At 34.3% G+C, this 27,153-nt stretch overlaps 2 protein-coding genes across 4 annotated transcripts in view; both read right to left on the reverse strand.

Moving 5' to 3' along the window:
- The window catches only part of Scn2a (sodium voltage-gated channel alpha subunit 2), a 141,531-nt gene that overhangs the window by 14,368 nt on the left and 100,010 nt on the right, over window positions 1-27,153 (reverse strand). For all 3 annotated transcript variants that reach the window (XM_090342720.1, XM_090342719.1, XM_090342721.1), the window contains 6 exons: window positions 23,851-24,330; window positions 15,103-15,223; window positions 9,002-9,156; window positions 6,887-7,060; window positions 3,404-3,526; window positions 1,572-1,853 (listed from right to left, as the gene is read on the reverse strand). In XM_090342720.1, coding sequence (XP_090198846.1) covers window positions 1,572-1,853; window positions 3,404-3,526; window positions 6,887-7,060; window positions 9,002-9,156; window positions 15,103-15,223; window positions 23,851-24,330 — 1,335 coding nt within the window. The remainder of the gene's footprint in view (window positions 1-1,571; window positions 1,854-3,403; window positions 3,527-6,886; window positions 7,061-9,001; window positions 9,157-15,102; window positions 15,224-23,850; window positions 24,331-27,153) is intronic.
- Window positions 10,413-11,675, reverse strand: C12H11orf98 (chromosome 12 C11orf98 homolog). Its single transcript, XM_090342722.1, is given in 1 exon segment — window positions 10,413-11,675. A coding segment is annotated over 1 exon segment (375 nt). The 3' UTR covers window positions 10,413-11,300.

Here is a 27,153-nt window from a genome sequence, read left to right on the forward strand (position 1 = left end):
TCTTAGTCTGAGAGACTGAGTGTAAATGCTGTCAAGAATCTTGTTTGTGGCATGATGCAGTTATCATTGAGAAAGAATCTAGGCCTTGGCCTTGCAAACAATTTAGAAACACTAAGGAAACAATATGTTAATTTTTTATCCTTTGCTTTTTATGTCAATTATTGTATCTACAGAATTTGTTTCTAAAAGTTATATGCACATATGATTTACTTTTCATTGGTTTCTTTTTTGTATTGATGATATGCAGTATATTTTGAAATATATATATACATGCCTTTTGAAATATATAACTCATGATATTTAACAAAAACACTTAAAATTTGCTCTGAAATTTGATTTTCAACTTAGCTGAAAATCAACTCTTGTTATTAAATACAGTTACCATAATGTACAATAGATCTCTAGAATTTATTATTTTTTCTATCTAAAATAAAATGTATCTTTTGGTAAACATCTTTCCTCTAACAAACCTCAGGTTCCCGTGTTTGGGTTTCACATGGAAGATATGTGATATTAGCCTTCTTCTGCTTGGCTTAATTACTTTATATAGTATATTCCAAACTCATCCATCATTTTGCAAATGACAGGATTTTGCTTTTTTTACTAAAAGATTGAATATCATTCCATTGTTTATATATATACCACATTTAAAAAATACATTCTTTTAAAAAATTTTTATTGTGATTAATAGAAGGGTTACATTATATTCACCAGATAGAAGGTGCATAACTTCACAAACATTGATACCCTTTCTCATGACATGGTCCCTATTTCCCTCCCACCCTCCCCCCGCTTATTTTGATTTCCCCCCTTCCTTATCCAATTTCAAATAATCAATTAAGCACATATAAAATATACCAGATAACAAGGTGAAATATTGTAACAATATGAGATAACCAAGGGATGGAAAAAGAGATGAGTGATAACATAGTACATTAAGGACAAACTCATTCAACCACTGTGGAAAGCAGTATGGCAGTTCCTCAAAAGACTAAACATAGAGCTCCCCTATGTCCCAGCAATTCCACTACTTGGCATTTACCCAACCGTCAGAAACAAGGGCATACTAAATTCACTAGCACAATGATGTTCATTGCAGCACTATTTACCATAGCAAAGATATGAAAAATATATTCTTTCACTGATTGAAGACACATTGATTTCATAGCTGGCTAATGGATATAATACTAGTTTATATCAGCATATTTTTATGTGCAATGTGAAAAAAGTATGAGGAAAATAATAATGGAGATACATTTTTCACATATTGAATTTTGCATTTCTTTTAGATAAAGATCCAATACAAGGATTGCTATGGCAGTTCTTTCAATTTTTCATAAGGAATAGTCATACCACTTTCTATTTGGTATGGAGATTAGCATTTCTCCCCCATAGCTACACTGTTTTACATTCACATCAACATGGTACAGTAATTCTTTTCTTTCATCTTTACCAAGATTCTTTGCCTTTCTCCTTTCTTGCTAAGAAGTGAGAGGTGTTAATTTATTATGAGAAAGAACTTGAGATCATTTTTATTTATAATAACAAAATAATGAAAAGTGGCTACTTACTACTTGAAGCAGGGAAAGGTATCCAAGTCCCACATTATCAAAGTTTACTTTCACGTTTTTCCACCTGGCAGTTTGATTGCTATCGATGAGAGCTTTGCATTCACTATAGTTGTTGACCACACTCACATCAAACATCTCTCCAGTGGTATAATTAATGCAATGATAAAATTTGCCAGCAAAGAGATTAACTCCCATGATACTGAATATCAGCCAAAAGATCAGGCAGACCAGAAGGACATTCATTATGGATGGAATGGCTCCCAAAAGAGCGTTTACAACCACCTGGCACAGAATGGGAAGAAAAAAAAAGAATTGAAAAACCAATGACAGGTACTTATGTTTACTTAAATTTCATTAAAAGAATGGTGGCCATGTTATAGAAAATATAGCTGTATTTCTTGATTTTGAATTTTGTGTGGAAATGATTTGTAGCTCAAAGTAAAACTGTTGAGATGATAACTCAGAAGAGAATAAAATGAATTTTATACTGCAGGATGTTTTGTGCAGTATAAACATCGTTACATATAATTGTAACATTTTTTAAAAGTCTAGGCCTTGAATTATTTAATATTTAACAGGTGATTGAGACAATTGTAGTAGTTGTGACAGTAACATGAACATAAAATAAAACCATTTGGCTGCTAAGTTTGACAAAGAAAATCTGGAAATTATATTCATATTAAAAATTTTTTACACTTTTGTTCATTTAATTTTCTACTGTAAAAAGAGTGACTATAAATTTGTATGGTAAAGGGAATTTAACCAGTAAGTAACCACACAGAGATGACTACACATAAACACAACTGCATTCACCTCATTCGTCTTTGGTGATGTTGCAAAATTCAGATGAAGTCTGTCACTATTTTCCTTTTAAAATATATTTTATCACATAATACTTGTGAAGCATGTACTACATATAATCAAATACACAACAATAAAGTATATAGTCAAAAAATAAAAAAATACTAAATTCTTAAAAAGCATATAGTATTTTTTCTTTAAGTCGCTATTCAAATCTCACAGAAATTGTTTTTCTGAGAGATTTTTTTTTAACTGCCCAAACTACAAAGACAGGGCACGGTCATTTTCTAGATGGTGTGGGTATATGGTCTCATGTTTTATGCCCCACTGGAAGGAAAAGTCAATACATACTCTTTTTTGTTTCTTTTTGACACTTTCCTAAGTGAGTTTTGGATTTCTACAGTTGATCCACTTGTTAGTCATTATCATCTGTGCTTGAAAACTGAAAGGCCAGATTCATAGTTCAAAAGTCTCAAAACGTGTTTCATTTAACCGTGAAGAATGATGAGTCATGATTTGGTAGTTTTGAGTCACAGAAAGTATGATTTCCTGTCCATTTATAAATGGAAAAAGGTAACTATCTTGATTTACATTTACAGTCTACACACATAGTAGTTATTTTCCATTGTGTAAAAAAACATAGTTAATTAGAAACAGATATTTTAAATGTATATGGATAAATGGACTTGTGATAAAGATACACTAGATGTGATTACAGATGTTTGATAACTATTATTTTGATTAGCGATTAATTTTGTGTACATGGGTGTCATTTCGAAGGTACAATCAGGCTATGCTCAATTATAAATCCAGTAAATTCTTTTTTTTTTTTTTGTTTTCTCCAGTCCTGGGGCTAGAACTCAGGGCCTGGGTACTCTCTCTGAGCTTCTTTTGCTGAAGGTTAGCACTGTACCACTTGAGCTACAGCATCACTTCTAGCCTTTTCTGTTTATGTGGTTCTGAGGATTTGAATCTAGGGCTTCATACATGCTAGGCAACCACTCTAAGACTAAAAAAACTTTTGATCTTACCCTCATTCCTTCAAACCGGGATAAGGCTCTCAGTGGTCTCAGAGCTCTTAGTGTCCTGAGGGATTTGATGGCACCAAGTTCTGAGTAGCCCAAGGCATTTGCAGTTAAGCTGACCAATGAAACCTGTGCACACACAAATAATACCAAAGAAATCACATGGTTATCATCTCATCTGTAGTTTAGGTCTTGATGAGAAATCTATACAGGAAAAGTAACACAAGTTCATTTACAAACAATAATATATACACATTTAACTTGCTCTATGAACTAAAACAAGAGTTCTGAAACTTCTGTGAGTTTCCACATCACCTAGGGAGTTTATTAAAAAGACTAGTAGCTGGCTGAGTCAGCTTGAGGTAAGACTGGAGAATGTGTTTCATATTTCCAAGTAAGGAAAATAACACTGATTCATACACCATATTTGGAGAATCATAAATAATTCAGTTACATAAAATTAGTGAATTAAGAGGAAGAAAAGTGGAGGATTTTAATGTACTAAAAATTACAAGGATTTTTCTTAGTTATTCATAGAAGTGACTATTACAGTTGATTAAAATTCTCATCTCTCAACCTAAAAATGCAAGAAAAATTGTAACTGAATTTTCTTTAAAAGTAAAAATTTAAAAAGTCATTAAAATTATACACACTAAGAAAATGCACTTCATTCTAATGTAATCAAGAACTTAAAATGTGTATTATCAGAAATAAATGAGTAATACAGCTTTATGGGTATGGTATGTATAGCTATTCAGAAATTTTCATAAGTGAGATGCATAAAAAATGGTATAAAAACTTGGTCTATTTAAGCTGATTTTGCACATGTGGTCTAAAAGTGAAATCTCTGAATTTAGAAAAAAATTATATATATGTGTATGTGCACATATACATAAATTTAACTGCTTTAGTTCAATTTTTCACATTCTAAACTTTTAAGTTTTGTATGTCTCTTCAAGAATACTTGAAAAATAGATAAATGAATTCTTATGACTGTGAAGATTTTCTGCATATTAGCAAGTGAGTCTTAAGTATTTTACCTTCTCTGTACATAGCATCAAAAAGATATACATTAAAGGATGAAAGATAAAAGTTAAACATTTAAAACTACTCTAAACAGATGATTAAAAGAAATGGGGGTTGAGAGTTTGGCTTAGTGGTAGAGTGCTTGCCTAGCATGCACCAAGACCAGGATTCTGATTCCTTGGTACCACATATATAGAAAAAGCCAGAAGTGGTGCTGTGGCTCAATTGGTAGTGTGCTACTCTTGAGAAAGCCCAAGAACATTGCTCAGGCCCTAATTTCAAGTCCTAGGACTGGCAAAAAAGGAAACAAATGGTATCATATGCCGTTTTATGTAACGTGTGTAACTAGATTTGAACTGAAAATTCATTTCATGCCTTGCTTTCTTCTCCTAACTCGTTTTCCTCCTCTTCTTTCCTCCTCTCTTCTCCCATGTTTATCTTTCTGCTCCCCTCACCTACCTTCCCTCCACTTCCCTATCCTACCCTTCATCCCTGACACTGCAAAAGTAATATAACTGGTCTTTTCCTTTCCTTCTATTTTATTTTACTTTATTTTAAAGGTGATGTACAGAGGGGTTACAGTTATGTAAGTAAGGTCATGAATACATTTTTTGTTAAATATTTTTACCCCCTCCCTCATTTTTCTCCCCTTCTCCCTCACCACACACTGACCCCCAACCAAGTTGTAAAGTTCATTTCCAATGTAGTGTCTTGTGAGTATCACTGTTGTATTGCTTCATCCTTTGCCCTTTGTCTCACCATTTTGTTCTTCCCCTTTCCTTCTCCAAATCAGATAAACATGTATATAAGACACAGGGTACCAAAATAAAAAATGGTGACAATAGGGGATACAGCAAAGAAAAAAAAAGAAAGAAAAAAGAAATAACTTCACACAGTACATTAAGAAATACACAAAACTAACCTCCCACCCCCACAAACTCCAAAACCTTTCAATTCTGTCTTTCTTATAAGCTTTTTTTCCTAAAAGATCAGGCTAGTCTTATCCCTTCTCTATAAGTAATTCTTCAAGGGCTTTTATTTTCATTTACTTTTAAATTGTGTTTTTACATTTCTTTGGATGATGTCTAGGGTTATTCAAACTCTTGTCTAACTTACCTTTTATACATTATTTACTTAAAAATAATTTCGCTGGCACTCTTTGTGTTTTCCCTCAAGTGTCACTTCTTGTATTTCTTGTATCAGCCTGGCCCTAGACTTTAACACATTAGTATCCCTCCCAACTCTGAACCCGCTGGCAGATTCACACTATTACTGCTCTGTGGAAGTCTTTCTCACACAGTTGTGTGTCTAATACCAGGGCCAATGTGTTCTGAATACCTGTCTTTCCTTAATTCACACCATAAGCTCCTGTAAGACCTGAAAAATGGTTTTACTTGTATCTTCTACATCAGAATAGGTGAGCAATATACATACTTGACATTAAGGCAAGTTCCGTTACTTGATACAAAGTAATCAGAACAGTAGATCTCAAAGTATACTGAGTAATATGAGTGCAAGTTGAAAGAAAACTAATTTTCCCTTAACATTTTTTACTTAAGCAGTGCTCATTTAACGGCGTTATACATGCATTGAAACATTAGATAGCTGATTAGATATTTTGTTAACCTGCCAAGTTGTCATAGCAATGTACAAAATAGAGAGAATAAATAGTACCAGGTACAATCTCATTACACAAATAAAAGAATGATTATGGACGTCACATATTTTCCCCATTACTTACTATTTCCAAACATTTGTGGATTTAAATATTGCTTAAATGTATTATTTCAAGAAGACTTGCAATGTAATTTTGCATGTATCCCTTATCTATAACTAATAATTTACCTCAAAATTTATTTTAAAATTCTCCTGAAATTTGGTAATTATACTTGCTTAATCACTTAGTTTTATCAAAATCTTATATATATTAAAATGTAAATCTCAATAAATCTTTGAATAATTGGTTAATAGTTAATCTGAATATATAAATCAAGCTTTTTTCCTGCCTTTGAACTCTCAATGTTCCTACTGATTAATGTTTCACTTGTTTGATAAATATTTCTCAGTAGGTTCTGGGTGATAACAGACACTGTTGGTAAATATATATGTGAAGATCTTGAATACTGTGACTTTGTGAAGTGTTAATGGAAAACCCAACTTTTAAAAATTCATATATTACCCTATATATGATTATATAATTATATATGTAATATATATAATATATATTACTCAATATGTGATATCACATATTGATTTGATGCTAAATAAGTGATGCTTCGAAAAATTTAAGCATTCACTTAAATTAGCAAAACATGGTGAAGGTTCTCTCACTGGAAAAATATCATCAAAATTTGAATTAATGCAGTATTTACAGAAAGTCTGTTGTGTGCTCTCTGCCATTGCTGGAACAGATTATGACCATTATCTGCCAATTACTCAAATGGAACACAGCAGAATACTCACATCCACAATCAGGAAGTCCAGCCAGCACCAGGCATTTGTAAAATACATTTGAAAACCATATGCAACCCACTTCAGAAGCATTTCCAGGATGAAGATGTAGGTGAACACTTTGTCAGCATATTCTAACATGGTCTTGATGGTTTTTCGCTGTTCAATATAAATATCTTCAAAGGCCTGTAAATTTAAAACAATTAGGTGGAATTTCATTGTCACTATCTCCAGCATGTTTTAGAGGAAAAGAAGAAGAAAAAAAATGCAAATTTTCTCTCAGGTGCCCAAGGGAACCAGGCTGTTTTTCATGGCTACATTTGCTTTCTAGCTATTTACATGCAAATGACTGAGTATTTCAGCAAAACAAGGAACTCAGGGAATTTTAAAATTTGAATATTAAGGTACATAAAATTTAAGAAATAACCAGGTGTTTCTTTCTAAAGAAGGCCACAAAAAGCCATTTGGAAGTGGAACTAATTTGCTGAGTTACACATATGTCTTAATCTTATCCCATATGTATGTATGAGTGTATGTATGGAAGTTCCTCTGGCATCATTTTTCAAAGTGCTTGTGGGAGTTCTTGGAGAGGAACTCATGCTCAAGAGTCCCTGGGATTTTTTGAGTAATGGGTCATTTCACTCAGTGCTCTTACGAGGGCTCAACACAACGGATAACAGGATTTTGAATTCACTTCCTAGTGGAGGTAGGAAGCTCCTCAGAAGCTGATGATTATGTCAACATATTTGGATACTTTGCCACTTTGGCATTTGCCAATAAAAATATCTCATCATTCTCTCTTCTTGGTATTCAAATTCAAGATTGACTCTTTGGACTGACCGTGATCTGATGTAGAGTTTAGTCAAATCATAAATGGACTCCAAATTAGGCTGGGAGTTTGGCCTAGTGGTAGAGTGCTTTCCTAGCATAGCATACACTAAGATCAGGCTTCAATTCCTTGGTACCACATACATAGAAAAAAAAAGCCAGAAGTGGTGCTGAGGCTCAAGTGGTAGAACTGTACCCTTGAGAAAGTCCAAGGACAGTGCTCAGGCCCTGAGCTCAAGCCCAGGACTGGTAAATAAATAAATAAATAAATAGACCCAAAGCCTGCAGATACATGCCATCATTCTGCTCACATAATCAACTCACTGAACCTGCTAATAAATAATTTTAAAAAACCACACATGCAACTACATTTGTATCACCCATTGGAAATATGAGTCAAAACTACTTTCATTTTGTTAGTCAGGGTTTTGACAAAACTAACCATGAAATTACATGAAATCAGAAGTAAATTCAGTTTGTAATGCTTGCTTTTTGCAACATCAGCAATTAAGTCAGCCAACTAATTACTACTCACTGTGATCGGCAGTGCAAAGGAGAGAAATGAGCTTGCTGCATGCTGCACAAATTTCTGCTGATTAGCTTGATAGTTAGTTGATAATTTCACATCATATCTAATAGCCAATTCTCTTTCTCTTTCTTTTCTTCCCCTTTCTTCCTCCCTCCCTTCCTTCCTTCCTTCCTTTCTTCCTTCCTTCCTTCCTTCCTTCCTTCCTTCCTTCCTTCCTTCCTTCTTTCTGTCTTGTTCTAATCCTGGGACTTGAACTCAAATTTGAGTACTCTGAGTCCTTGAGCTTCTGGGGTCAAGGTTAGTGCTCTACCATTTGAACCATAGCTCCACTTCTGACTTTTTTTCTTTTTCTTTTTTCTTTCTTTCTTTTTTTTTTGGTGGCTAATTGAAGATGAAAGTCTCAAGAACCTTCCTCTCTGGGCTGACTTTGAACTGTTATCCTCAGATTTCAGCCTACAGAGTAGCTAGGATTAGAGGTGGGAACCACCAGTGCCTGGATAATAGTTAATTTTTATAATTGTTATAGATGATAGGAAGGAAGATAAATACTTCTTTAAATATTAGAAGAAGCCATACAAATCTAGATTTGAGTCTGAAGACTGCTGTAGACAAAGAAATAAAGGTTGAATTCATTGGGTCCTTCCCATAGTTCTAAACCTATCACATATGTTGCCTTTCACTTTCATGTTTCTTGTTTTTAAATGGTAACATGAGGCACATTAGGGGAACTGGAAAGATTTAGGTAAAAGATGAAAGTGCAGACCACCTACCAGAGCTCCACTGCTGAGTAGAATCATGAAGACAATGAAAGTTTCAAACCAATTGTGTTCCACTATCTTGTAGCACGTTTTCCTCAGATTCCACCAGAGCTTCCCTTTGCCTTCTTCTATGCTTATCTGACAGCACTTGAACTTCCGTACACAGTCTGAAAGATTGGTGTGAGAGTAAAGAAAAATTTTATATATTATGTTAGTGGGACACACACATCCTCATTACCTTATAATACGTTGCAAACATCTTTACTTTTTAAGAGGATATTCAATTATAAAAATATAAATCATTAACATGCCCTTTAAATCAGTCATTCATTCATTGTTTACTTTTGTTGATTGGACAATATGGTGGATTTTACATAATAAGATATAAAATTTCAAAAACAAAGAAAAATACAATTACAAGCTCAGATTTCCATCTTATAGTTATCCTATGAATGGAAACCTCTGGAAATTTTATATATTTAAATTATGATTAAGTTCACCTAATGGTATAATATAAATACTTACTATCTTACCATGAGTAAATAGATTTATGAAGGATTTCACCTCTTTTCACTATAATGTATGTAAATAGTCATTTAATATTAACTGTTTAAGTTGCTTTCTTTCTGGGGATTATTGGGAACAGTGTAACAAGCACCATTGTATAATGCATGGATAACTGTATTAGAAGGCTCTTTAACAAATACTTATTAAAAGAACTGTTTTGGAAATTCTGCAACTTTTATAATATATTTGCATTCAAACAATGTGCACTTTAAATTATGTTGATTTTTCTGTAAGTATTATAATTGTAGGAAGCAACTATTATCACAAGACAAGGTTTTTTTATTAAAGAATTTATTAACATTGATTTTTACATTATATTTCAAATGTCATGTTTAACAAACAAGTATTCAGTGGGACTCTATATACAATCACTGGCACTTAGATTTAGAACATAGTTAAAATTAAGCTGAGGGTTTGTATGTCATAGATACATATTAATCTATGTAATAAAACATTATGTCTATAGAGTATATAGCCCATCATAGATTTTTATATCTATGTAGTTATGCTTATATCTCCAATACCATATCTATAACATTGGGTACTCAAATACTGAGTCATTGCTTTTGTACTGTTTGGATCTAATAGCCACATATTAAGGATACCATGCGCCTTTTGTTCCTTTGGTCTTGACTTATCTCACTCAACATGATTCCCTCTAGCTTCATCCACTTCCCAGCGAATGCCATTATTTTACCTTATCTATTGGCTATGTAGAATTCCATGTGTGTGTATATACATATATATATATATATCACATTTTTCGTATCCATTCATCTGCAGTACAGTAGGGCATCTGGGCTGTTTCCATCACTTGGCTATTGTGAATAGTGCAGAGATGAACAGAGCTGAGCAGTTGTCCTTATGATAGCCTCGGTTATGATGTACAGGATAGATGCCCAGGACTGGTGTGGTGGGATTGTAGGGAAGATCTATTTTCAGGTTTTTTTTTTAATGTTTGGACTATATTTTATTAAAAACATTGCAAAAGAAGCAAGGTAAATGAGGTAAAGTGATTTACCCAACCTGAGCAAAACCACAGAGGCAGGACTGGTATCAGGATTCACATCCGTCACCCCTCCAATAATCTCTACTTGCCTTAGAAATGGTAAGGTGGAATGTCACTCACTAGGGAGGCAGGACCATTGGAGAAGCCTTTTTTTTTTCTTTTCTTTTATTACCGGTCTTTGGGCTTGAACTCAAGACTTAGGTGCTATCCCTGAGCCTCTTTGTGCTCAAAGCCCAGTGATCTACTACTTGAGCCACAACACCACTTCCTGCCTTTTCTGAGTACTTTATTAGAGATGAGAGTCTCATGGACTTTCCTTCCTAGGCCAGCTTCAAAACAAGATCTTCAGCTCTCAGCCTCCTGAGTAGCAAGGACTACAGGCATGAGCTACTGGCACACAGAAGATAGGCTGGTTTCTAATTGCCTTTGTTCAAGGAAGTTCGGTAAGTCCTGCTTCTGGCCTATCTTCACCTACACTCTTTTTTAAGGCCCACCTCTATCTCTACACTTATTCACACATGCCTCAGGCAGATTCTAGGGCTTCATTACAAATGGATTTGATTGCTAGAGAGGACACTCCTCAATCTTGCTTCTGTGCCCTCTTCCTTCCTCCAGGGAAGGCCACAAGACCACTGAGAAAAAGGAATCTGAAGATAAGGGATTTTGCTTTCTCTAAAGTCCTAAGAAGCAACCACCAAATCCTGGCTCCAGCCGAGATTCTCCTTGTAGAAGAATTTAGCCTTCCTCTTCAAGGTCCTCCATCTCTACATCTTGGGGGGCTTTCGTCTTCTTTTGTCTTCTTTTGGGCTGTGTTTCATTCATCCTGGCTGGCTTTGAAGGGGCTTCTACTTCCATAGCGGCCTTTTCTTTCTGTGCAAGCCGAATCTGCTGTAGGAGTTTTCTGCGTTTCTTCCCTGACAGAGTGAAGTTGGCACGAGCACTGGATGCTCTCTTCTTGAGGTGAAGCCTCGTGATCAGCCCTTCCTCTATCACGGGCCCGACCACCTTGCGCTTCAGTCTCTGCTCTCGGTTCAAAACCTGCCGGCGCTTGAACAGCTTCTTCTTCAACTCCGTTCAGGGCCGGTTGATCTTTCCTCCCGGGGCATCCATAATTGCAGCGTGGTGCACTCGTGGGCCGCACTTCTGCTTCCTATTTTCAGTTTTGTAAGAAACCTCCAAACCGCTTTCCAGAGTGGCTGAACTAGTTTACATTCCCACCAGAAGTGCAGTAGGGTTCCTCGTTCTCCCCAACCCTGCCAACATTTGTCATTGTCTGAGTTCAGAATATTGCTCAATCTAATTGGGGTAAGGTGGTGTCTTAGAGTTGTTTTTATTTGCATTTTCTTTATGACCATGAATGACGAGCATTTTCTCATATGTTTTTCTGCCATTTTAATCTCTTCTTTCGATAAGTCTCTCTTTTTGTTCCCTTGCCCATTTAGTGATTGGTTTGTTGGGTTTGGGCAGGATTAGTTTCTTGAGTTCCCCATGGACACTGGATAATAAACATTTGTCTGATGTATTATTGGTAAATATCTTTCCCCAGTTGGTTGGCTGTCTTTCTAGTTTAGTAGCTATGCTTTTATTTGTGCAGAAACTTTTTATTTTTAGGTAGTCCCATTGGGCGAGTCTCTCTCCTATCTGTTGTGACCCTGGAAATATATTCAGGAATGTTTTCCTGTGCACAAGCATTAATCCAAAATGGATCAAAGCCCTCAATATCAGACCTGAAACCTTGAAATTTACATGATAGAGTAGGAGAGACATTGGAACTCATAGGCATGGACAATGTTTTATTTTATTTTAAAAATATTTCTATTGTCGGGGTAATGTATAGAGGTGTTACAGTTGCATTCACCAGGCAGTTGGTACATACTTCTCACACATTGATAACCTTTCTCAAGTTTTGTCCCCATTTCCCTCCTTCCACCCTCTCCTAATCATCTTGTTTTTCCCCTTCCCTTCCCTATTTCAAATAAGCAAATAAATGTATATACAATAAACCAGGTAACAAAGTCAGATACAGTAACAATATGAGATTAACCAAAGGGCAACAAAAGAGAAGAGAAATACCATAGTACATTAAGAACAACAATCACAATAGATAAAGCTCTTGTCTTCATATCCTAGAGATCTTTTCATTTAGTTTCATCCTATATGAGCTTATGAACCTAGGTTTTGAGCTATTGTAATTCTCTGAGGAGAGTCCTAGGACTGTACTAATACTTACAAATGAGGGAAACCATTCAGCCTATGTTCCTTTGGGTCTTGCTTACTTCACTTAATATGATTTTTCTCAAGTCTTTCCATTTCCTTACAAATGGAATGATGTGATTCTTTCTGATGGCAGTGTAGAATTCCATTGTTCATAAGTACCATATCTCTTGATCCAGTCATTTACTGAGGGTTGGTTCCATATCTTTGTTATGGTCAATAGTGCTGTAATGAACATCGTTGTGCTAGTGGCTTTAGTATGTCCTTGTTTCTGGATGTTTGGGTAAATGCCAAGGAGTGGAATTGCTGGGTCATATGTTTAGTCTTTTGACGAACGGTCATACTGCTTTCCATAATGGTTGAATGAGTTTACACTCTTACCAACAGTGCAGTAGTGATCTCTCCTGGCCACATATCTGCCAGTATCTGTTATTAGATTTCTCGACTGTGGCCATTCTAACTGGAGTGAGGTGGAATCTCAAAGTTGTTTGGTTTTGCATTTGTTTAATGGCCAGAAATGTTAAGCATTTCTTGTTGTGTCTATAGGCCATTCTCATTTCCTCTTCAGAGAGCTCTCTCTTTAAGTCTTTGGCCCATCTTTTAATGAATGGTTGTCTCTTTTAAGATTTGTTTTGGAGAGATTCAATTTTTTAGCTGTAGATTTTACATATGAGACCTTTGTTTTATGGTTAGTGAAGATCTTCTCCCACTCTGTGGGCTTTCTGTTTAACTGGCTAGCTATGTTCTTTGCCATATAGAAGCTCTGCAGTTTAATGCAGTCCCATTTGTGCAAACTTTCTTTAATTTGTGTTTCTCAGTCCCGACCTGCGGAATGGAGACCTAGTGTATCTGCTAATCCTTTTAATAAAGTTTTCAGGGTATCTGCTTTTACCTCAAGGGCTTTGATCCATTTGGAATTAATCCTGGTGCAGGGTGACATAGAAGGATCCAACTTTAGTTTTTTGCATATGCTTAACCAATTCTGCCAGCATCACTTGTTGAAGAGGCAAGACAATATTCTATAAAAGTTTATCAATAAAGCTCAATTTTTGAACTTCATGGAATAAAGAGAATTTGGGTATCGATCTTGAAGGATGTATACAAATCATGTCTAGATCCTGAACTGTAAGAACAATGACTCTGATATAACCTAAAGTTTATGACAGACATGTGTAGGAGTTGCAAAGAAGTAATCAGAAGTTAAGACTACAAATTAAGACTAGAAGAATAGCTAAAAGTTATTGGTACCCGGCATCAGTATTATTATAGTATATCACTGACCCCTAGCAGAAATGACACAATTTTACTTTTATAATTTTACTTTTAAAAGAGATAGATAGGAGAAGGATGGGTGAGCGTGTTGAAGAGGGTGATATTGATCAAATATATTGTATTCATAAACTGCTTTGTTAAATAACAACTTCTTTGTACAATACCTGAAGAAAATTTTAAAAAGAATTTGCCTTGGTGGATACAGAGAACTGCTACTCAAGAATACATTTCAATATACAATACAGAAGACTGCTGCTCCTAAATAAATTTAAATGTAAAATACAAGTAGACATGGTTCTATTATTCACACACAAACTGACTAAAGGAACATATATGTGGGGGAGGAATTAAAAATTAAAATTAAAATTACTCTGAACAATTAAAATACTTCTTATTGAAAATTAATTCCAGGTAATGCAAACAAGATTTTTTGGGGGTGGGGGGGATTAAAGAGAGGAGCACAGGAATAAGAGAGGAAGGATAAGCAAATGCAATCATTGTATTCAATATACACTGTAAAAAATTAACTGTAACTTCTGGGTAAGGAGAGGAGGGGGAAATTGTGGGGAAATGAAGGAAGGGATGACAATGCCCAAGAAGCACTGTACTTATAACTGGACTTACAGAATTTTGTCACCCCTTTGTACAACTCTTTAATAGTAACAATGTTTATTCATCAATTCATACTTACTATGGTATAACTACTAGTAAATGACAAACTATTTCCTTTTTTTGAAACCTAAATGGAGCTATGTATGCTTCCTCTTCTCCAACTGTTAGATATTTTAGAAAATCACCAGAAAAGCCAATGAAACAGCATTTCTTAGACTTAAACAGGATGCACAAAAATGTACTTATGTATTGCATTAATTAAACATAACTTCAATAATCAACTTTGCTTTGATAGAGAGGGAAACATGAGCAAATATATGAATAACTGCTAGAAATATAGAAATGGGTTATTAAAGTCAGACAGACAGACAGAAAAACAGACAGAAACAATGAATGGCCACTAGAAGGTTGCAGAGCACACATGCCCTGCATTGCTTACCTTCTGTAAAGCAGGCCTCCGGTTCCAGAGATTCTTCAGGTTCAACTTCAGGTTGCTCTCCTTCAGCAGGAGCCCCCATGTCAACTGTGCTCCCTTCAGATGAACTAGTTGCATTTAGTTTCTGTAAATCAATCCCGCAGAAAAAGCTTTAAAATATTTTCTCTGCTCTAAATATAAAAAGTCAAAATGTCTGGACTCACCCCAACCCCCCAGTCTTCTGTATGCATTTTTTTCTTGAGCTGTAATTTAAAATCAACTTAAACGCAATGCCAATCTGCTTTGGTAGAAGTGGGGGGTCACAAGATTAGATAGAGATCTCTAGTATAATTTTTTCTTCAAATATTGTGCTAACAGTAGAAATAATGTTTGATGAAGCCCATATGCAAGGATTCTGAAATAATATCTTGCAGCAAGTTTGTGTGAATGGCTAGTCATCCGGTCATGTCTTGCTTGTATAAATTAGTTGATAAATAATATTTTCTTCTAAAATTGTGACCCAACCAACGAAAGCTGCACAAGTGTATTTTCATGTCAAATGCAGAAAAGATCTGTTCAATGCACACAGACAGCAACCATCTAAATCTGTCCACTTTTCATTGACATGAAAACATATACTACTTATTGTTATTAAATGTATTCTATCATTTTCTAGTTCAGAGAAGAGCAGCACATTGTTAGCTATATAGCAAGAGCTGAGACTTTGCATTCTCTCTGGCCAATGCACTTCCCAGTTTCATTGTGCATTTGGAAACTACTTGTTACTCTGGCACTCTCTCCTGTCCTGTTAGGGAAGGCAGAATCACATCTTTTGTTGTTTTCCTTCAGATCAAATCAAATATAAAAAGAGAAAGAAACATTGAGAGGATTTTGCTTAAATCTTGAAATGGATAAACTTTAGCTAGGTTAAGGTCATTGTTGGGATCAACACAAATGAAGAGATTCCATTCTTAAACTTCGTTTTAAGAAACTACATAAATTATGCAAGGCCAGGTGTGAGTGCCACATGGAATCAGAGTAGTTTAGGCCACAGCATTCTCGAACCTGTCACAATGTTATTATCATTAGAGCATAGCATTAGGAATGGTGGAATTTCAAAGAGCTACTTTGTAAAGAGGATGAGGTAAGCACATGATAAAATGCACACAAAAGTATGTACAACTAGAATATTGTATACTCTGTACTAGAAAGATTCTACTGATATTTTAGATAAGGATTGTGTATGGATTTCCTCCAGGAAGAGGGATTCTTTCGTTCATGACAAACAATTTTGCTTTTATACAGTAATAAAGGAAAATGCTTATATTTGTTTATTTAAAAAGGAATAAAATACTTAAGTAATATATATGATATTTGCATATCATATTTAAGTTATATATGATGTTTGCCTCAGCTGTTCTGACAATACCAGTAATAGATGCATGGTATTAGATACACCTGACTCTTAGATTTAGTTCTATGATTTTAAGACATTTGTTAAAAAAAAAACTCTTAAAGGTTATATATTATAAGGTGCTCAAAGATGGTTGATGTTCTACTAATCGAGTATGTCATCATATCAGAAATAAACCTATCATCATTAAAACATTGAATGCAAGGTAAGAGGATTTGTTATAAATGCTCTGATTTTCTAGATTTTTTCTAATTACATATCCTTTTTCTTTTGTTAGACCTTCATTAGGTAAAGTTGATGTTATATACATGTAATTGACTGAGACTTTATGAACACATCCTCTTACTTTAATCCATTGATTCACCTGAAGTGGTGAGATAGTAGAGACCACGGATGTTGTCATTTATGGGAGAATGAAACAGAACATAGGTATTCAGACAAGTTGAGATGTAGTCTGATGAAGCTATAGCCAGTACACAGTGAAAATGGAAACCTCTTTAAGAATGAAAATTGCAATATAAACACCAAGCAGTGGGAGATTTGTGGTGGGCCTTAGCCGTTCATGTATGACTGCATCAGAGCCTTCATCAACCTTGAATGGTATTGCAAGTGTTCAGTGAATGCTGAGGGGATGACGTAATGAGCAATAAAATCTTCAGATTGAAGGTTAGGTGGTGGAGGAAGTCACCAAACAACATATTACAGGAATTTGAGGTGCAACAGTCACTTCAGGGGTCATTCCTCCCATGTTATTTCTATTGCCAACTAACTGGACTGCTGATAATTAGGTCATGAAGACCTATTCCTTTTCTCTGTCTATCCTGCAGCCACCATACTTCTTACATTCACCATATCTCCCTAAAAATCTGAATGCCCGATTTATTCCATGCTCCTTTTGTTCTCATATAAGTACCGAAGATTGTTCATTGTCTTTTTATGGTTTGGTTTACATTTGGATCTTTGGTGTTTCATAAAGATAGGCTTTAGTCTGGTTAAGAGGCTTGTGAGACATTTAGGGCAGGAACTATGCACTCTACTGTCCTAGAGATAATACAAGTGCTTTTCAATACTAAAATTAGATGCTGATGATATACTGTTTGGCAAAGAATATTGAAGGGAAGGACAAGCCACCAGATAGCTCACTGGCATTTTAAAGCTGGTCCAAATTAAGGGAATATTAGGACAATTAGAGCATTTAGAGAAATTAGCTTTTCTTATACTTAACTGGAAATGAGAATAGTCTAGACATTTTTTTAAAAGAACACTTTTTAGGTCTTATGTCTGGAAATCCTAATAATAAAAGGCACCTAGATGTTACCTCTTACTTAAATCATAGTATGCTTGAAAAATTAGCAGTTTCTTTACATACCAGCACAGTGCCTTACTACTGATACATGAATTATAGATACATTTTCCCAGAAGCCAAATAGAGTATAACCTTTACAAAAATGCAATGTAAACATATTTTGTGCTCCTAGAAAATGTACACCATCAAATTACACCTTTTGGTCAGAAGATCAAGCTGCTCCCATCATTGTAACTTTCATCTGTGTTTACTAAATCTTCATTGAGGAAATGAATGATTGATCAGTACATGGACTCTAACCATTCACCACTTGTAACAACTCCTATCTGATATTTCCACATTCAAAGAAATATAAACAATATTTACATAAACAATACATAAACAATATCCTGTCCTATTTGTAAAGTAAAATTCCCTTAAGATTCTGACTTGTATAAATGATGATCAACAATTCTTAGAAATAGGTGTACTAAGAATCCAGACATAACATGAATCTATAAAGTATAGTTTAAATGTGTGTAGGACAAGTACCACAGGATAATTTTGACCTTATTTTCCTTCTTTCTACTTTGCATACATGGATCTAGCATTCTAAGGGTGAATGAAACCTCTTTAAGGAGACAGAATCTCATCCTTTTCCATCTTACACTGAAGTGAAACAGCATGAGTGATTTGTATGTTACACTTGTGATACTCGGTTCACAAATGACATAGTTTGTAAGCTGAATTAATGGTTGACAGTAGTCAGTCCAATGTCTATTTTTGTGAGGATATATGGGGTGAATACTCTTGACAAAGTCAAATAGTTTATTAGTTGTAGTCTAGGGAATTTCTTTGGTAATTCACAAGTTTATTAGTTGTAGCTGTCTAGGGAATTTCATTCACAAGTAAACTTAACCTTCTTAAAATTTAAATAGTAGCTGAGATGTATTAAAATCCCAATTTTTGAGAATGTTTGTAATATTATTGATTTTCATGCTTTATAACTATGAACCTAAATACTAATCTAAGCTATATTTGTAATTTGTGAAGATATTAAAAAAGAGTAGGGATAGTTTAGAAAATGGGATATTTCATGAACAAAAGATTGTCTTAACCAATAATCCTGAAATACTGTCCCCAAATTCTGATTTGTAAAATCTCTCTTGACATTTTTTCAATGACTTTCTTAAAAATTATGAAAGGAAGCAAATAATAAAATGTGTTAGAGCAGTTCAAATGTGTAAAAGCCTATAAAAGACAAACAAGTTAAGTTTAAAACATAAAAATCTTTAGCTTCAGATTTTTCCTAATTTTAGATCTAAATTATGATCATCCTGTGCATCTAGAGTAGTTGTGACAGGATATTTTATTCCCAGGTATAAATGAATGATTCAGGAATATATAATTTTTTTACTGCATTCAAAAAAACAAACATGTTATATTGGTTTTTTTTTTACAGTTTTAACTGCTTAAGGAAAAGAAACTAAGTTAAAATGAAGTAATAGCAGTTAATTAACATTTCAAAAACTACTAAATTTAATGAAGTGGAGTGGTTAATGTATTTTTTCAAAGAAATATATTTCAATATCAGATACTTAGTGGTCTACTGAATAGAGCTAACAGAAAGGCAATTATACTTTTTGTTATAGTCAAAGGATAGGGAGATTCCTTCACTTAAAACCATCAAAGGAGCAAAAAGTCATGATTCTATTCCTGTGTAGATATTTGCAAAGGTAGCCACACATGGCATATTTAAATAATATGATTTAAGGCAACAAATGGAGAGGAGACAGAAAAGTCACAGTGGGAGAATAAAATCACAATGGACAAAACAAAGGAGATGAACTCCAGGTGTATTTTCAGAATAAATATACCACACATATATAGTTAAATCTAAGGTTCATTGTTATTATTCTTATTCTTATTCTGTATAGGCTTATGCATTTTTCTTTAGTGAAAGTACTTTAGGAGTAAACATCAACAGAATCTCCAAGAGAATCATACTTAACTGCAAAATGGTTTTGGTCAATTACTAAACAGAGTGATGTCTTTTTCTTTCACATAAAATAAGTAAAAATGACACACACAAGCTGCTGGCAGCCAAAAATCTAAATACTCCAACTTAGTTCCACTATTTCCACAGTGACATCCCCTTTAGGAACTTCATATGTGAAGAAGGATTGCTTTGATTTGCAGATCACTCTTTAAAAAACCTTAAGAAGACACTAAACAAAAAATTAACAACAAAGCACACTCATTGGGGCTATATTTAAAAAAGAAAAATGCAGGGAAAAGAAAGATTTTTTCATAAGTTTTTTAAAGAGCACCTACATTTATTCATTTGAGTCTCAGCATATTCAGTGTCTGTAATATTAAGTGAAAAATAAATACTCCATAGAGGCATGCACTTGAACTTTTCATTAATCTGATTTCTATTAAAACCGATGTAAGAAAAGTAGCAACTAAATTGTTTTTTAAAAAGTTGAGGCTGTCAGACTTGTCTGACCATGCTTTATATAACTCAGCATAAGAGCAGCTGTACATTTTTTTTTTACTGCCAATGGATGGGCAAGGGGCAGAGCTGAGTAGCATGCAGGCCAGTCAAAAGTCATTTAGGAAACGGATTGTATTTATATATGCAGAACTTGCTTGGGTAACCTGGGCAAAAGTGGTGGCACGAGTCTCTGGCTGGTTAAAAAACCCCAGAGCTGCATTCTTGATGGTTCCAGCTTGATTTTACCCCTGTGAGAAGTAAGAATGGTAAGCAGTGAAGGTATTACTAAATCACATTTTGAAAAATTATCATTCAAGCATGGCTTCAATATTATTAAAATCTCTAAAAGTAAACCCAATCATTCACAATCACAAAAGGAATTACATTAAGTGCAATCAAAGTACTGTAGTAACAGTTAAACAATACACTCTAGAGACATAAAAAGAAATGAGTTAAATATCTCAACAACCTGAGTCCACTCATTTGATCTTATCAGAAAAAAGTGCATTCCTCAAAAAAGAGAAAAGTGCTCCAGTTGTGCTTGAACTTTAGAAATCCCTTAGAATGGAAGAGATATGTTTCCAACCATTCTTTATTAACCTGTGTATGATCTAAAATGTACAAGCCCTTGAGTCTGGGAATGTGGATTAGTGGTAGAGTGCTTGCCTCACATACATGAAGCCCTGGGTCTGATTCCAAAACAAAAATTTCAGAAGTGGCATTGTGGCTAAAGTGTTAGAGTGCCAGCCTTGAGCAAAAGAATTTCAGGGACAGTGTCCAGTCCTAGGACTGGCCAATAAATAAATACATAAATACATAAATACATAAATGCACAATCCCAAACTACCAGACCAAATGATATGACAGAAATGGGAGAAAAAACCACATACTAAGAAGCTATTTCACGTAGGGCTGCTTCAAATTGATCATTATTTCAATTAGCTTTTGTTTTCTACTGAAAACTACCAGGTAATACAATATCAAAACTTATGTAATATATTCCCTTCCTCTATGTGTCTTTATACTTTGTTTTCAAGATTATATTTAGAAAGTTTGGCATAATGCCATAATGTCTAAATAATAAACTTAAAACTGAGGTAATAGTTTTAGTAGAAGTATGGTACTGAATATTTTATTATACTTAACCTGTAGATACAGTGGGAAACTAATGGCAGGTAATATCAAAATTCTAGTGATTAAACTTTATTTTCAAAATCTTGACTTCTTCCACTATACAGTCTTAGGGGTACAAGACTTTTAACCATAGCCTAATTATGCTTATTCAACACTTGTAAAGCTTTAAATATGTCCACTTAAAACAATCAAAGGAGCAAAAAGTCATGATTCTATTCCTGTGTAGATGTTTGCAGAGGTAGCCACACATTGCATATTTAAATAATATGGTTTAAGGCAACAAATGGAGAGGAGACAGGAAAATCACAGTAAGAGAATAAAATCACAACGGACAAAACAAAGGAGATGAACTCCAGATGTATTTTCAGAATGAATATACCATGCATACATAATTAAATCTAAGGTTCATTGTTATTATTCTTATTCTATATAGACATACATTTTTCTTTAGTGAAAGTACTTTAGGAGTAAACATCAACAGAATCTCCAAGAGAATCATATTTAATTGCAAAATGGTTTTGGTCAATTACTAAACAGAGTGATGTCTTTTTCCTTCACATAAAATAAGTAAAAATGACACACAGATTGCTGGCAGCCAAAATCATCATTAGTGGGATGAAAAGATTGGGGAAGGATGACAGAATGGGGTGACATTGATCAAGAAGCATCATATAACCTGACATGTGGAATTGGACTCCATTTATACAACTATTTAAAATAAAATAAAATACATAAAACAGGAAGAGGTGCAGTGGCTCAAGTGGTAGAGCACAAGCTCTACCGCTAAAGAGCTCAGAGACAGTGTACAGGCCCAGAGTTCAAGCCCTAGGACTAAAAAATAGGTAATTAAGTAAATAAATGAAACAATGTCTTATGTGGTATTTAATTAAGAATAATCATGCAATGAGTTGGAATTTGGACTTATTATAATTATTTTTTTATTCAAAGAATTGAATACTACATTCCTCCTGAATTTCTGTTAATTTGAAGCTGATATCTGTGGCCCTGTTACTTAGATATAATTTTTTTGTACCTGTTTATAAACCTACTTGAATTTAATGTTTAACATCTATTTCTGTCTAATCATGGACTTAGCAATCCTGTCTATTTTGTATACAAGAAAATATATTTCATATTATTTTATGAAATACTAAAATATGTCTAAAGCTCTCTTTTTAGATGTGGTTTTTCTGCATAAATTTGACCGATTCATAATGATCACAATTAAACCATGTTTTCAGTAGCTCTTCTTTATGTATTTTTCTTAGAATGAGAACTGTAATTGAGATCTTTATGTTCCCTCTCAAACAATTCAAATAAGGAAAGCATAAATCTTGCTTTGGATTTTATTCATTCATTTGAGTTTTAGTGACTTAAAATCTTATCTTCAGTTTTGTATAGTAAAATATTAAATATCAAATTTATTTTTTTCTTTTTCTCTCAAACTCTGCCTTTATTAATCTGTAGGTTATTAAGAAACAAAGCAAACAAAAACATACTTTACTACTCATGATCTTCTTGTAACCCAGAGAACACTTTACTATGATTTCTACTCCATAGGAAAATTCAGTTTTATATTCTTTTTTGGGGAGGCGATTGTGGGGCTTGAACTCTGGGCCTGAGAGTTGCCACTGACCTATTCAGTTCAGGACTACCACCTTACCTCTTCAGCCACAGCGCCACATCCAGTTTTCTACTGGTCAATTATAAATAAGAGTGACATGGAGTTTAGTGCCTAGGCTGGCTTTGAACCACAATTCTCAGATCTTAGCTTACGGAGTAGCTAGGGTTACAGGCATGAACCACCATGGCTGGCATAGAGGTTTATATTTATTATGCAGACAGGATTTTTGTTTGTGTAGCTGCAGGCATTGGTTTCAGTAGGGTTAACATATGTTTACTCTGATTCTTCATCACAAATTTTGCTTTCTTAAAAATTATTTACTTTATGAATCACAAAAAATTAAACATCAAGCCAAGATGACAGTCAGATTTTGCATTACTTAGTAAGTCTGAAAAAACTGAATAGTTCATGAACTATTTCAGAAGAGAAAAATGTCTGACAGATGAGATTAGGAATTATCCTTTCATCACGTCCTTTTCTCTTACATACAACAAAACGGCACTGCAGGCCAATTATAAGGAAGTAAATACACAAACGGCATTTTCAAAACCTAAAATTATCTTAAAATACTTCACAAAATTCATGGCAAGCTGCATGATAACTTTAGAAAGAGTTTACAGAGGCAAATAGTTGGAGGAAGTCAGCATATCTATTTGAATCCATGTGACTCCATTTGAATCGATTAGTACTTAATCACGTGTTTACTATGGAAAATGTATCAGAAGGTATTTCTTATAACAGAAATCAAACAATTGAAGAGATTGTTTTAAGGTAACAGGAATATCAATATCAAAATACCCCTTGTTGAAAATTCTTACCTCTTTGCTTTCCTCCAGATCAGACTCACTGCTGAACTCTTCAGTGTTTAAATTTTCAAAGTCAGATTCTCCGACAGCAATGGGCACCGTCACTGTCAGGCTGGGGTTGTTTATGAATGACATGTAGTCACTTTCATCAACGACATACTTTTCTACACTGCTGCCTATACCACTGGTTGTTCCATTTCCATCTTTGAGATAGTTGAGGTCTTTACTTATCTCTATGGTAGTGTGATTGGAAATACAACTATCTTTTTTGTTATTTAGATCTTCAAGAGGTTTAATCTCATCCAAACCTTTCTGCTTTCTAACGAATGCTTTCTGAATGAATTCACGTATTTTTCTCTTAACAAAATCAATTCCTTTCTGCATCCTTCCCACAGCAATCTGGAGGTTGTTCATTTCATTATCATCGTCAGTGGCAGCGAGATTGTCAGAACTGAAGGAACTCAGAAGCAAGGCCAGGAAGAGGTTCAGAACCTAAAACATAGTAAGTAAATAGGTGAGTATATCATTCTGTGGGTCCAACTGTCTTTAACTATGGGTTTTTACAGATTTTCTATTCATTGCTTTTTTCATATATTTTTATTGTAATTAATAGAAGGGTTACATGATATTTGCCAGATAGATGGTGCATTAATTCCTATACATTGATACCCTTTCACATGTCTTGGTCCCCATTTCCCTTCCCCCCACCCCCATCCCTCATCTTGTTTTCCCCCGTTCCCTATCCAATTTCAAATAACCAAATACAAATATATTCTATATATCAGGTAACAAAGTGAGATACTGTAACAATACAAGATAACCAAGGGACAGTAAAAGAGATGAGAGATAACATAGTACCTTAAGAACAACAATCATTCATTATATGGCTTATGTTTCTATATCCTAGAGATCCTTTCATTTAGCGTCCTACTATATGGCCTTTTGTATCAAGGTTTTGCTCTATTGCAAATCTCTGCTAGGAGACCCAAAGTTTCTACTGATTATGACAAATGAGGGAAACCATTGAGCCTAAGTTCCTTTCTGGCTTACTTCATTTAATATGATCTTTTCTAAGTCTTTCCATTTCCTAACAAATGGGGCGATGTCATTCTTTCTGACAGCAGCATAGAATTCCATTGTGTACAAATACCACATCTTGTTGATCCACTCATCAACTGAGGGACATCTAGGTTGGTTCCATATTTTTGCTATGGTAAATAGTGCTGCAATGAACATTGTTGTGCTAGTGGATTTAGTATGCCCTTGTTTCTGGATGGTTGGGTAAATGCCAAGTAGTGGAATTGCTGGGTCATAGGGGAGTTCTATGTTTAGTCTTTTGAAGAACTGCCACACTGCTTTCCATAGTGGTTGAACGAGTTTGCACTCCCACCAACAGTGTAGTAGTGATCCCTCCTGGCCACATCCCTTCCAGCATCTGTTGTTATTCATTTTCCTGATCCTGGCCATTCTAACTGGAGTGTATTAAATGTTTATTCTGTTTTTAAACGTACTTCTCTGAAAAACAGAATAAGATAAACACCTGGCCTGTATGAACTACTAGTACTAGTTCTAGTTTTCCATCATTGCTAATTCACCAAGCTCTTCACAGCATCAAGTATCTATATTAAGTTCAATTCCAAAAGCTAAATCTAAGTAACTAGATGAACAACGAAAAAGAAAACAAAAATTTTACTTAGAATATTTCATTTGGGATGGTATTTTAAGCATAAAAATCTATGTTTCTCAAGATGTGAAAAATTTATTCTTATTTTATTCCCAAACATAATCATGAGCATAAACCATACATTTGACTAGAATTCTGGTACAGTTAAATTCAATCTGAGTTTTTTCTTTGTATCAAAATTCTCCTAGACATGTTTTTGCTAAATTATGAAAAATATACTAATTTACACTCAGACTTCTAATTATTGATTCAGAAATGACTACTGTACTTGTACAAATGTTGAAATACTATAAGGGAAGTTATTATATAAAATAACATTAATATTGAGTTAAAGATTAAGAGCATCTAAAAATAAGCCCCATTTGCAGAAATAAAAGAATATTGACAATAAATCTGTGTACATTCAAGGAGAGGTAAATAGTAAAGAACCAAGCATTTCACAGAATTTGATTGACAATGTCTTCAGGTCCTTACCATGCATGCATACAGAAAGAAAGACATAGCAGTAAAGACTACCTTTTGAAAAAGAAAACAAGTGCAAAAGAGAATCTAGGGAAAAATTTAAGTGAAACACCACTGAAAATAAAGGCACAGTGCAAAAGCTCCAGCAAATACTAAGTGTAATATCAGTGGTTTTGCATGGCTCCTGATAATCACATCAAGACTTGATCCTCTACAGGTGAAATTTCAGTTTGCTGTTTTGATGAAAAATATACAAAAGAATAAAAGTTAAATATAAAAATTAGATTGGGGCTGGAAAAGTAGCTTAGTTGTAGAGTCCTTGCCTAGCATGCATGAAGCCCTGTTCTATATATCAGTACCACATGAACAGAAAAAAACAGAAGTGGTGTTGGAGCGCAAGTGGTAGAGTTGTAGCAAAAGAAGCTCAGGGACAGTACCCAGGCCATAAGTTTAAGCCCCTGGATTTTTTATTTTATTTATTCCATGTTACTATTTTAATGACGTTAAACTAATACTTTTTTCCTATAAGAAAGAGATGATCTAGTAATTACCATGTTTGAAGGTATAGAATTTAAATATTTTAGTAGGTCAAAGGATTATTGCATATTAGTAGAGGCAGTTATTTTTATGCCTATTTAGAAATCCAAATGGATATTAAATATCCTCCATAGGTCTAGGATATGGGCGCTTTTGGAAGTCTCTTTACACTTGAATTCTGTGTTATTTTGCTACATGACTTTTACCAAAACATAAACTGTTCTCCTTCAATTCATGATAAAACACTATCTATAGTATTGAATACAGTCTGAATTATTTTACCTACTTAACTCAGAATTTAATGTCAACAATTCTTTGTTGCAATAATAAATCTGTTTGAGTTTTTTCTTCTCTTCTCCAAAGTGTAAGAAATCTTAATGTATAAGAAATTTTTAATGTATAAGAAATTGTTAGTATCATACTATATGGCCTTATGTATCTAGGTTTTGCTCTATTGCAAATCTCTGCTAGGAGTGCCCAAGGTTTCTACTTGTTATGACAAATGAGGGAAACCATTGAGCCTATGTTCCTTTGAGTCTGGCTTAGTTCACTTAATATGATTTTTTCTAAGTCTTTCCATTTCCTAACAAATGGGGCAATGTCATTTTTTTCTGACAGCCGCATAGAATTGG

Source organism: Megascapheus bottae, chromosome 12 (genome assembly GCF_031878675.1).
Source record: "Megascapheus bottae isolate mThoBot1 chromosome 12, mThoBot2.hap1, whole genome shotgun sequence".
In the NCBI taxonomy this organism is placed as follows: Eukaryota; Metazoa; Chordata; class Mammalia; order Rodentia; family Geomyidae; genus Megascapheus; species Megascapheus bottae.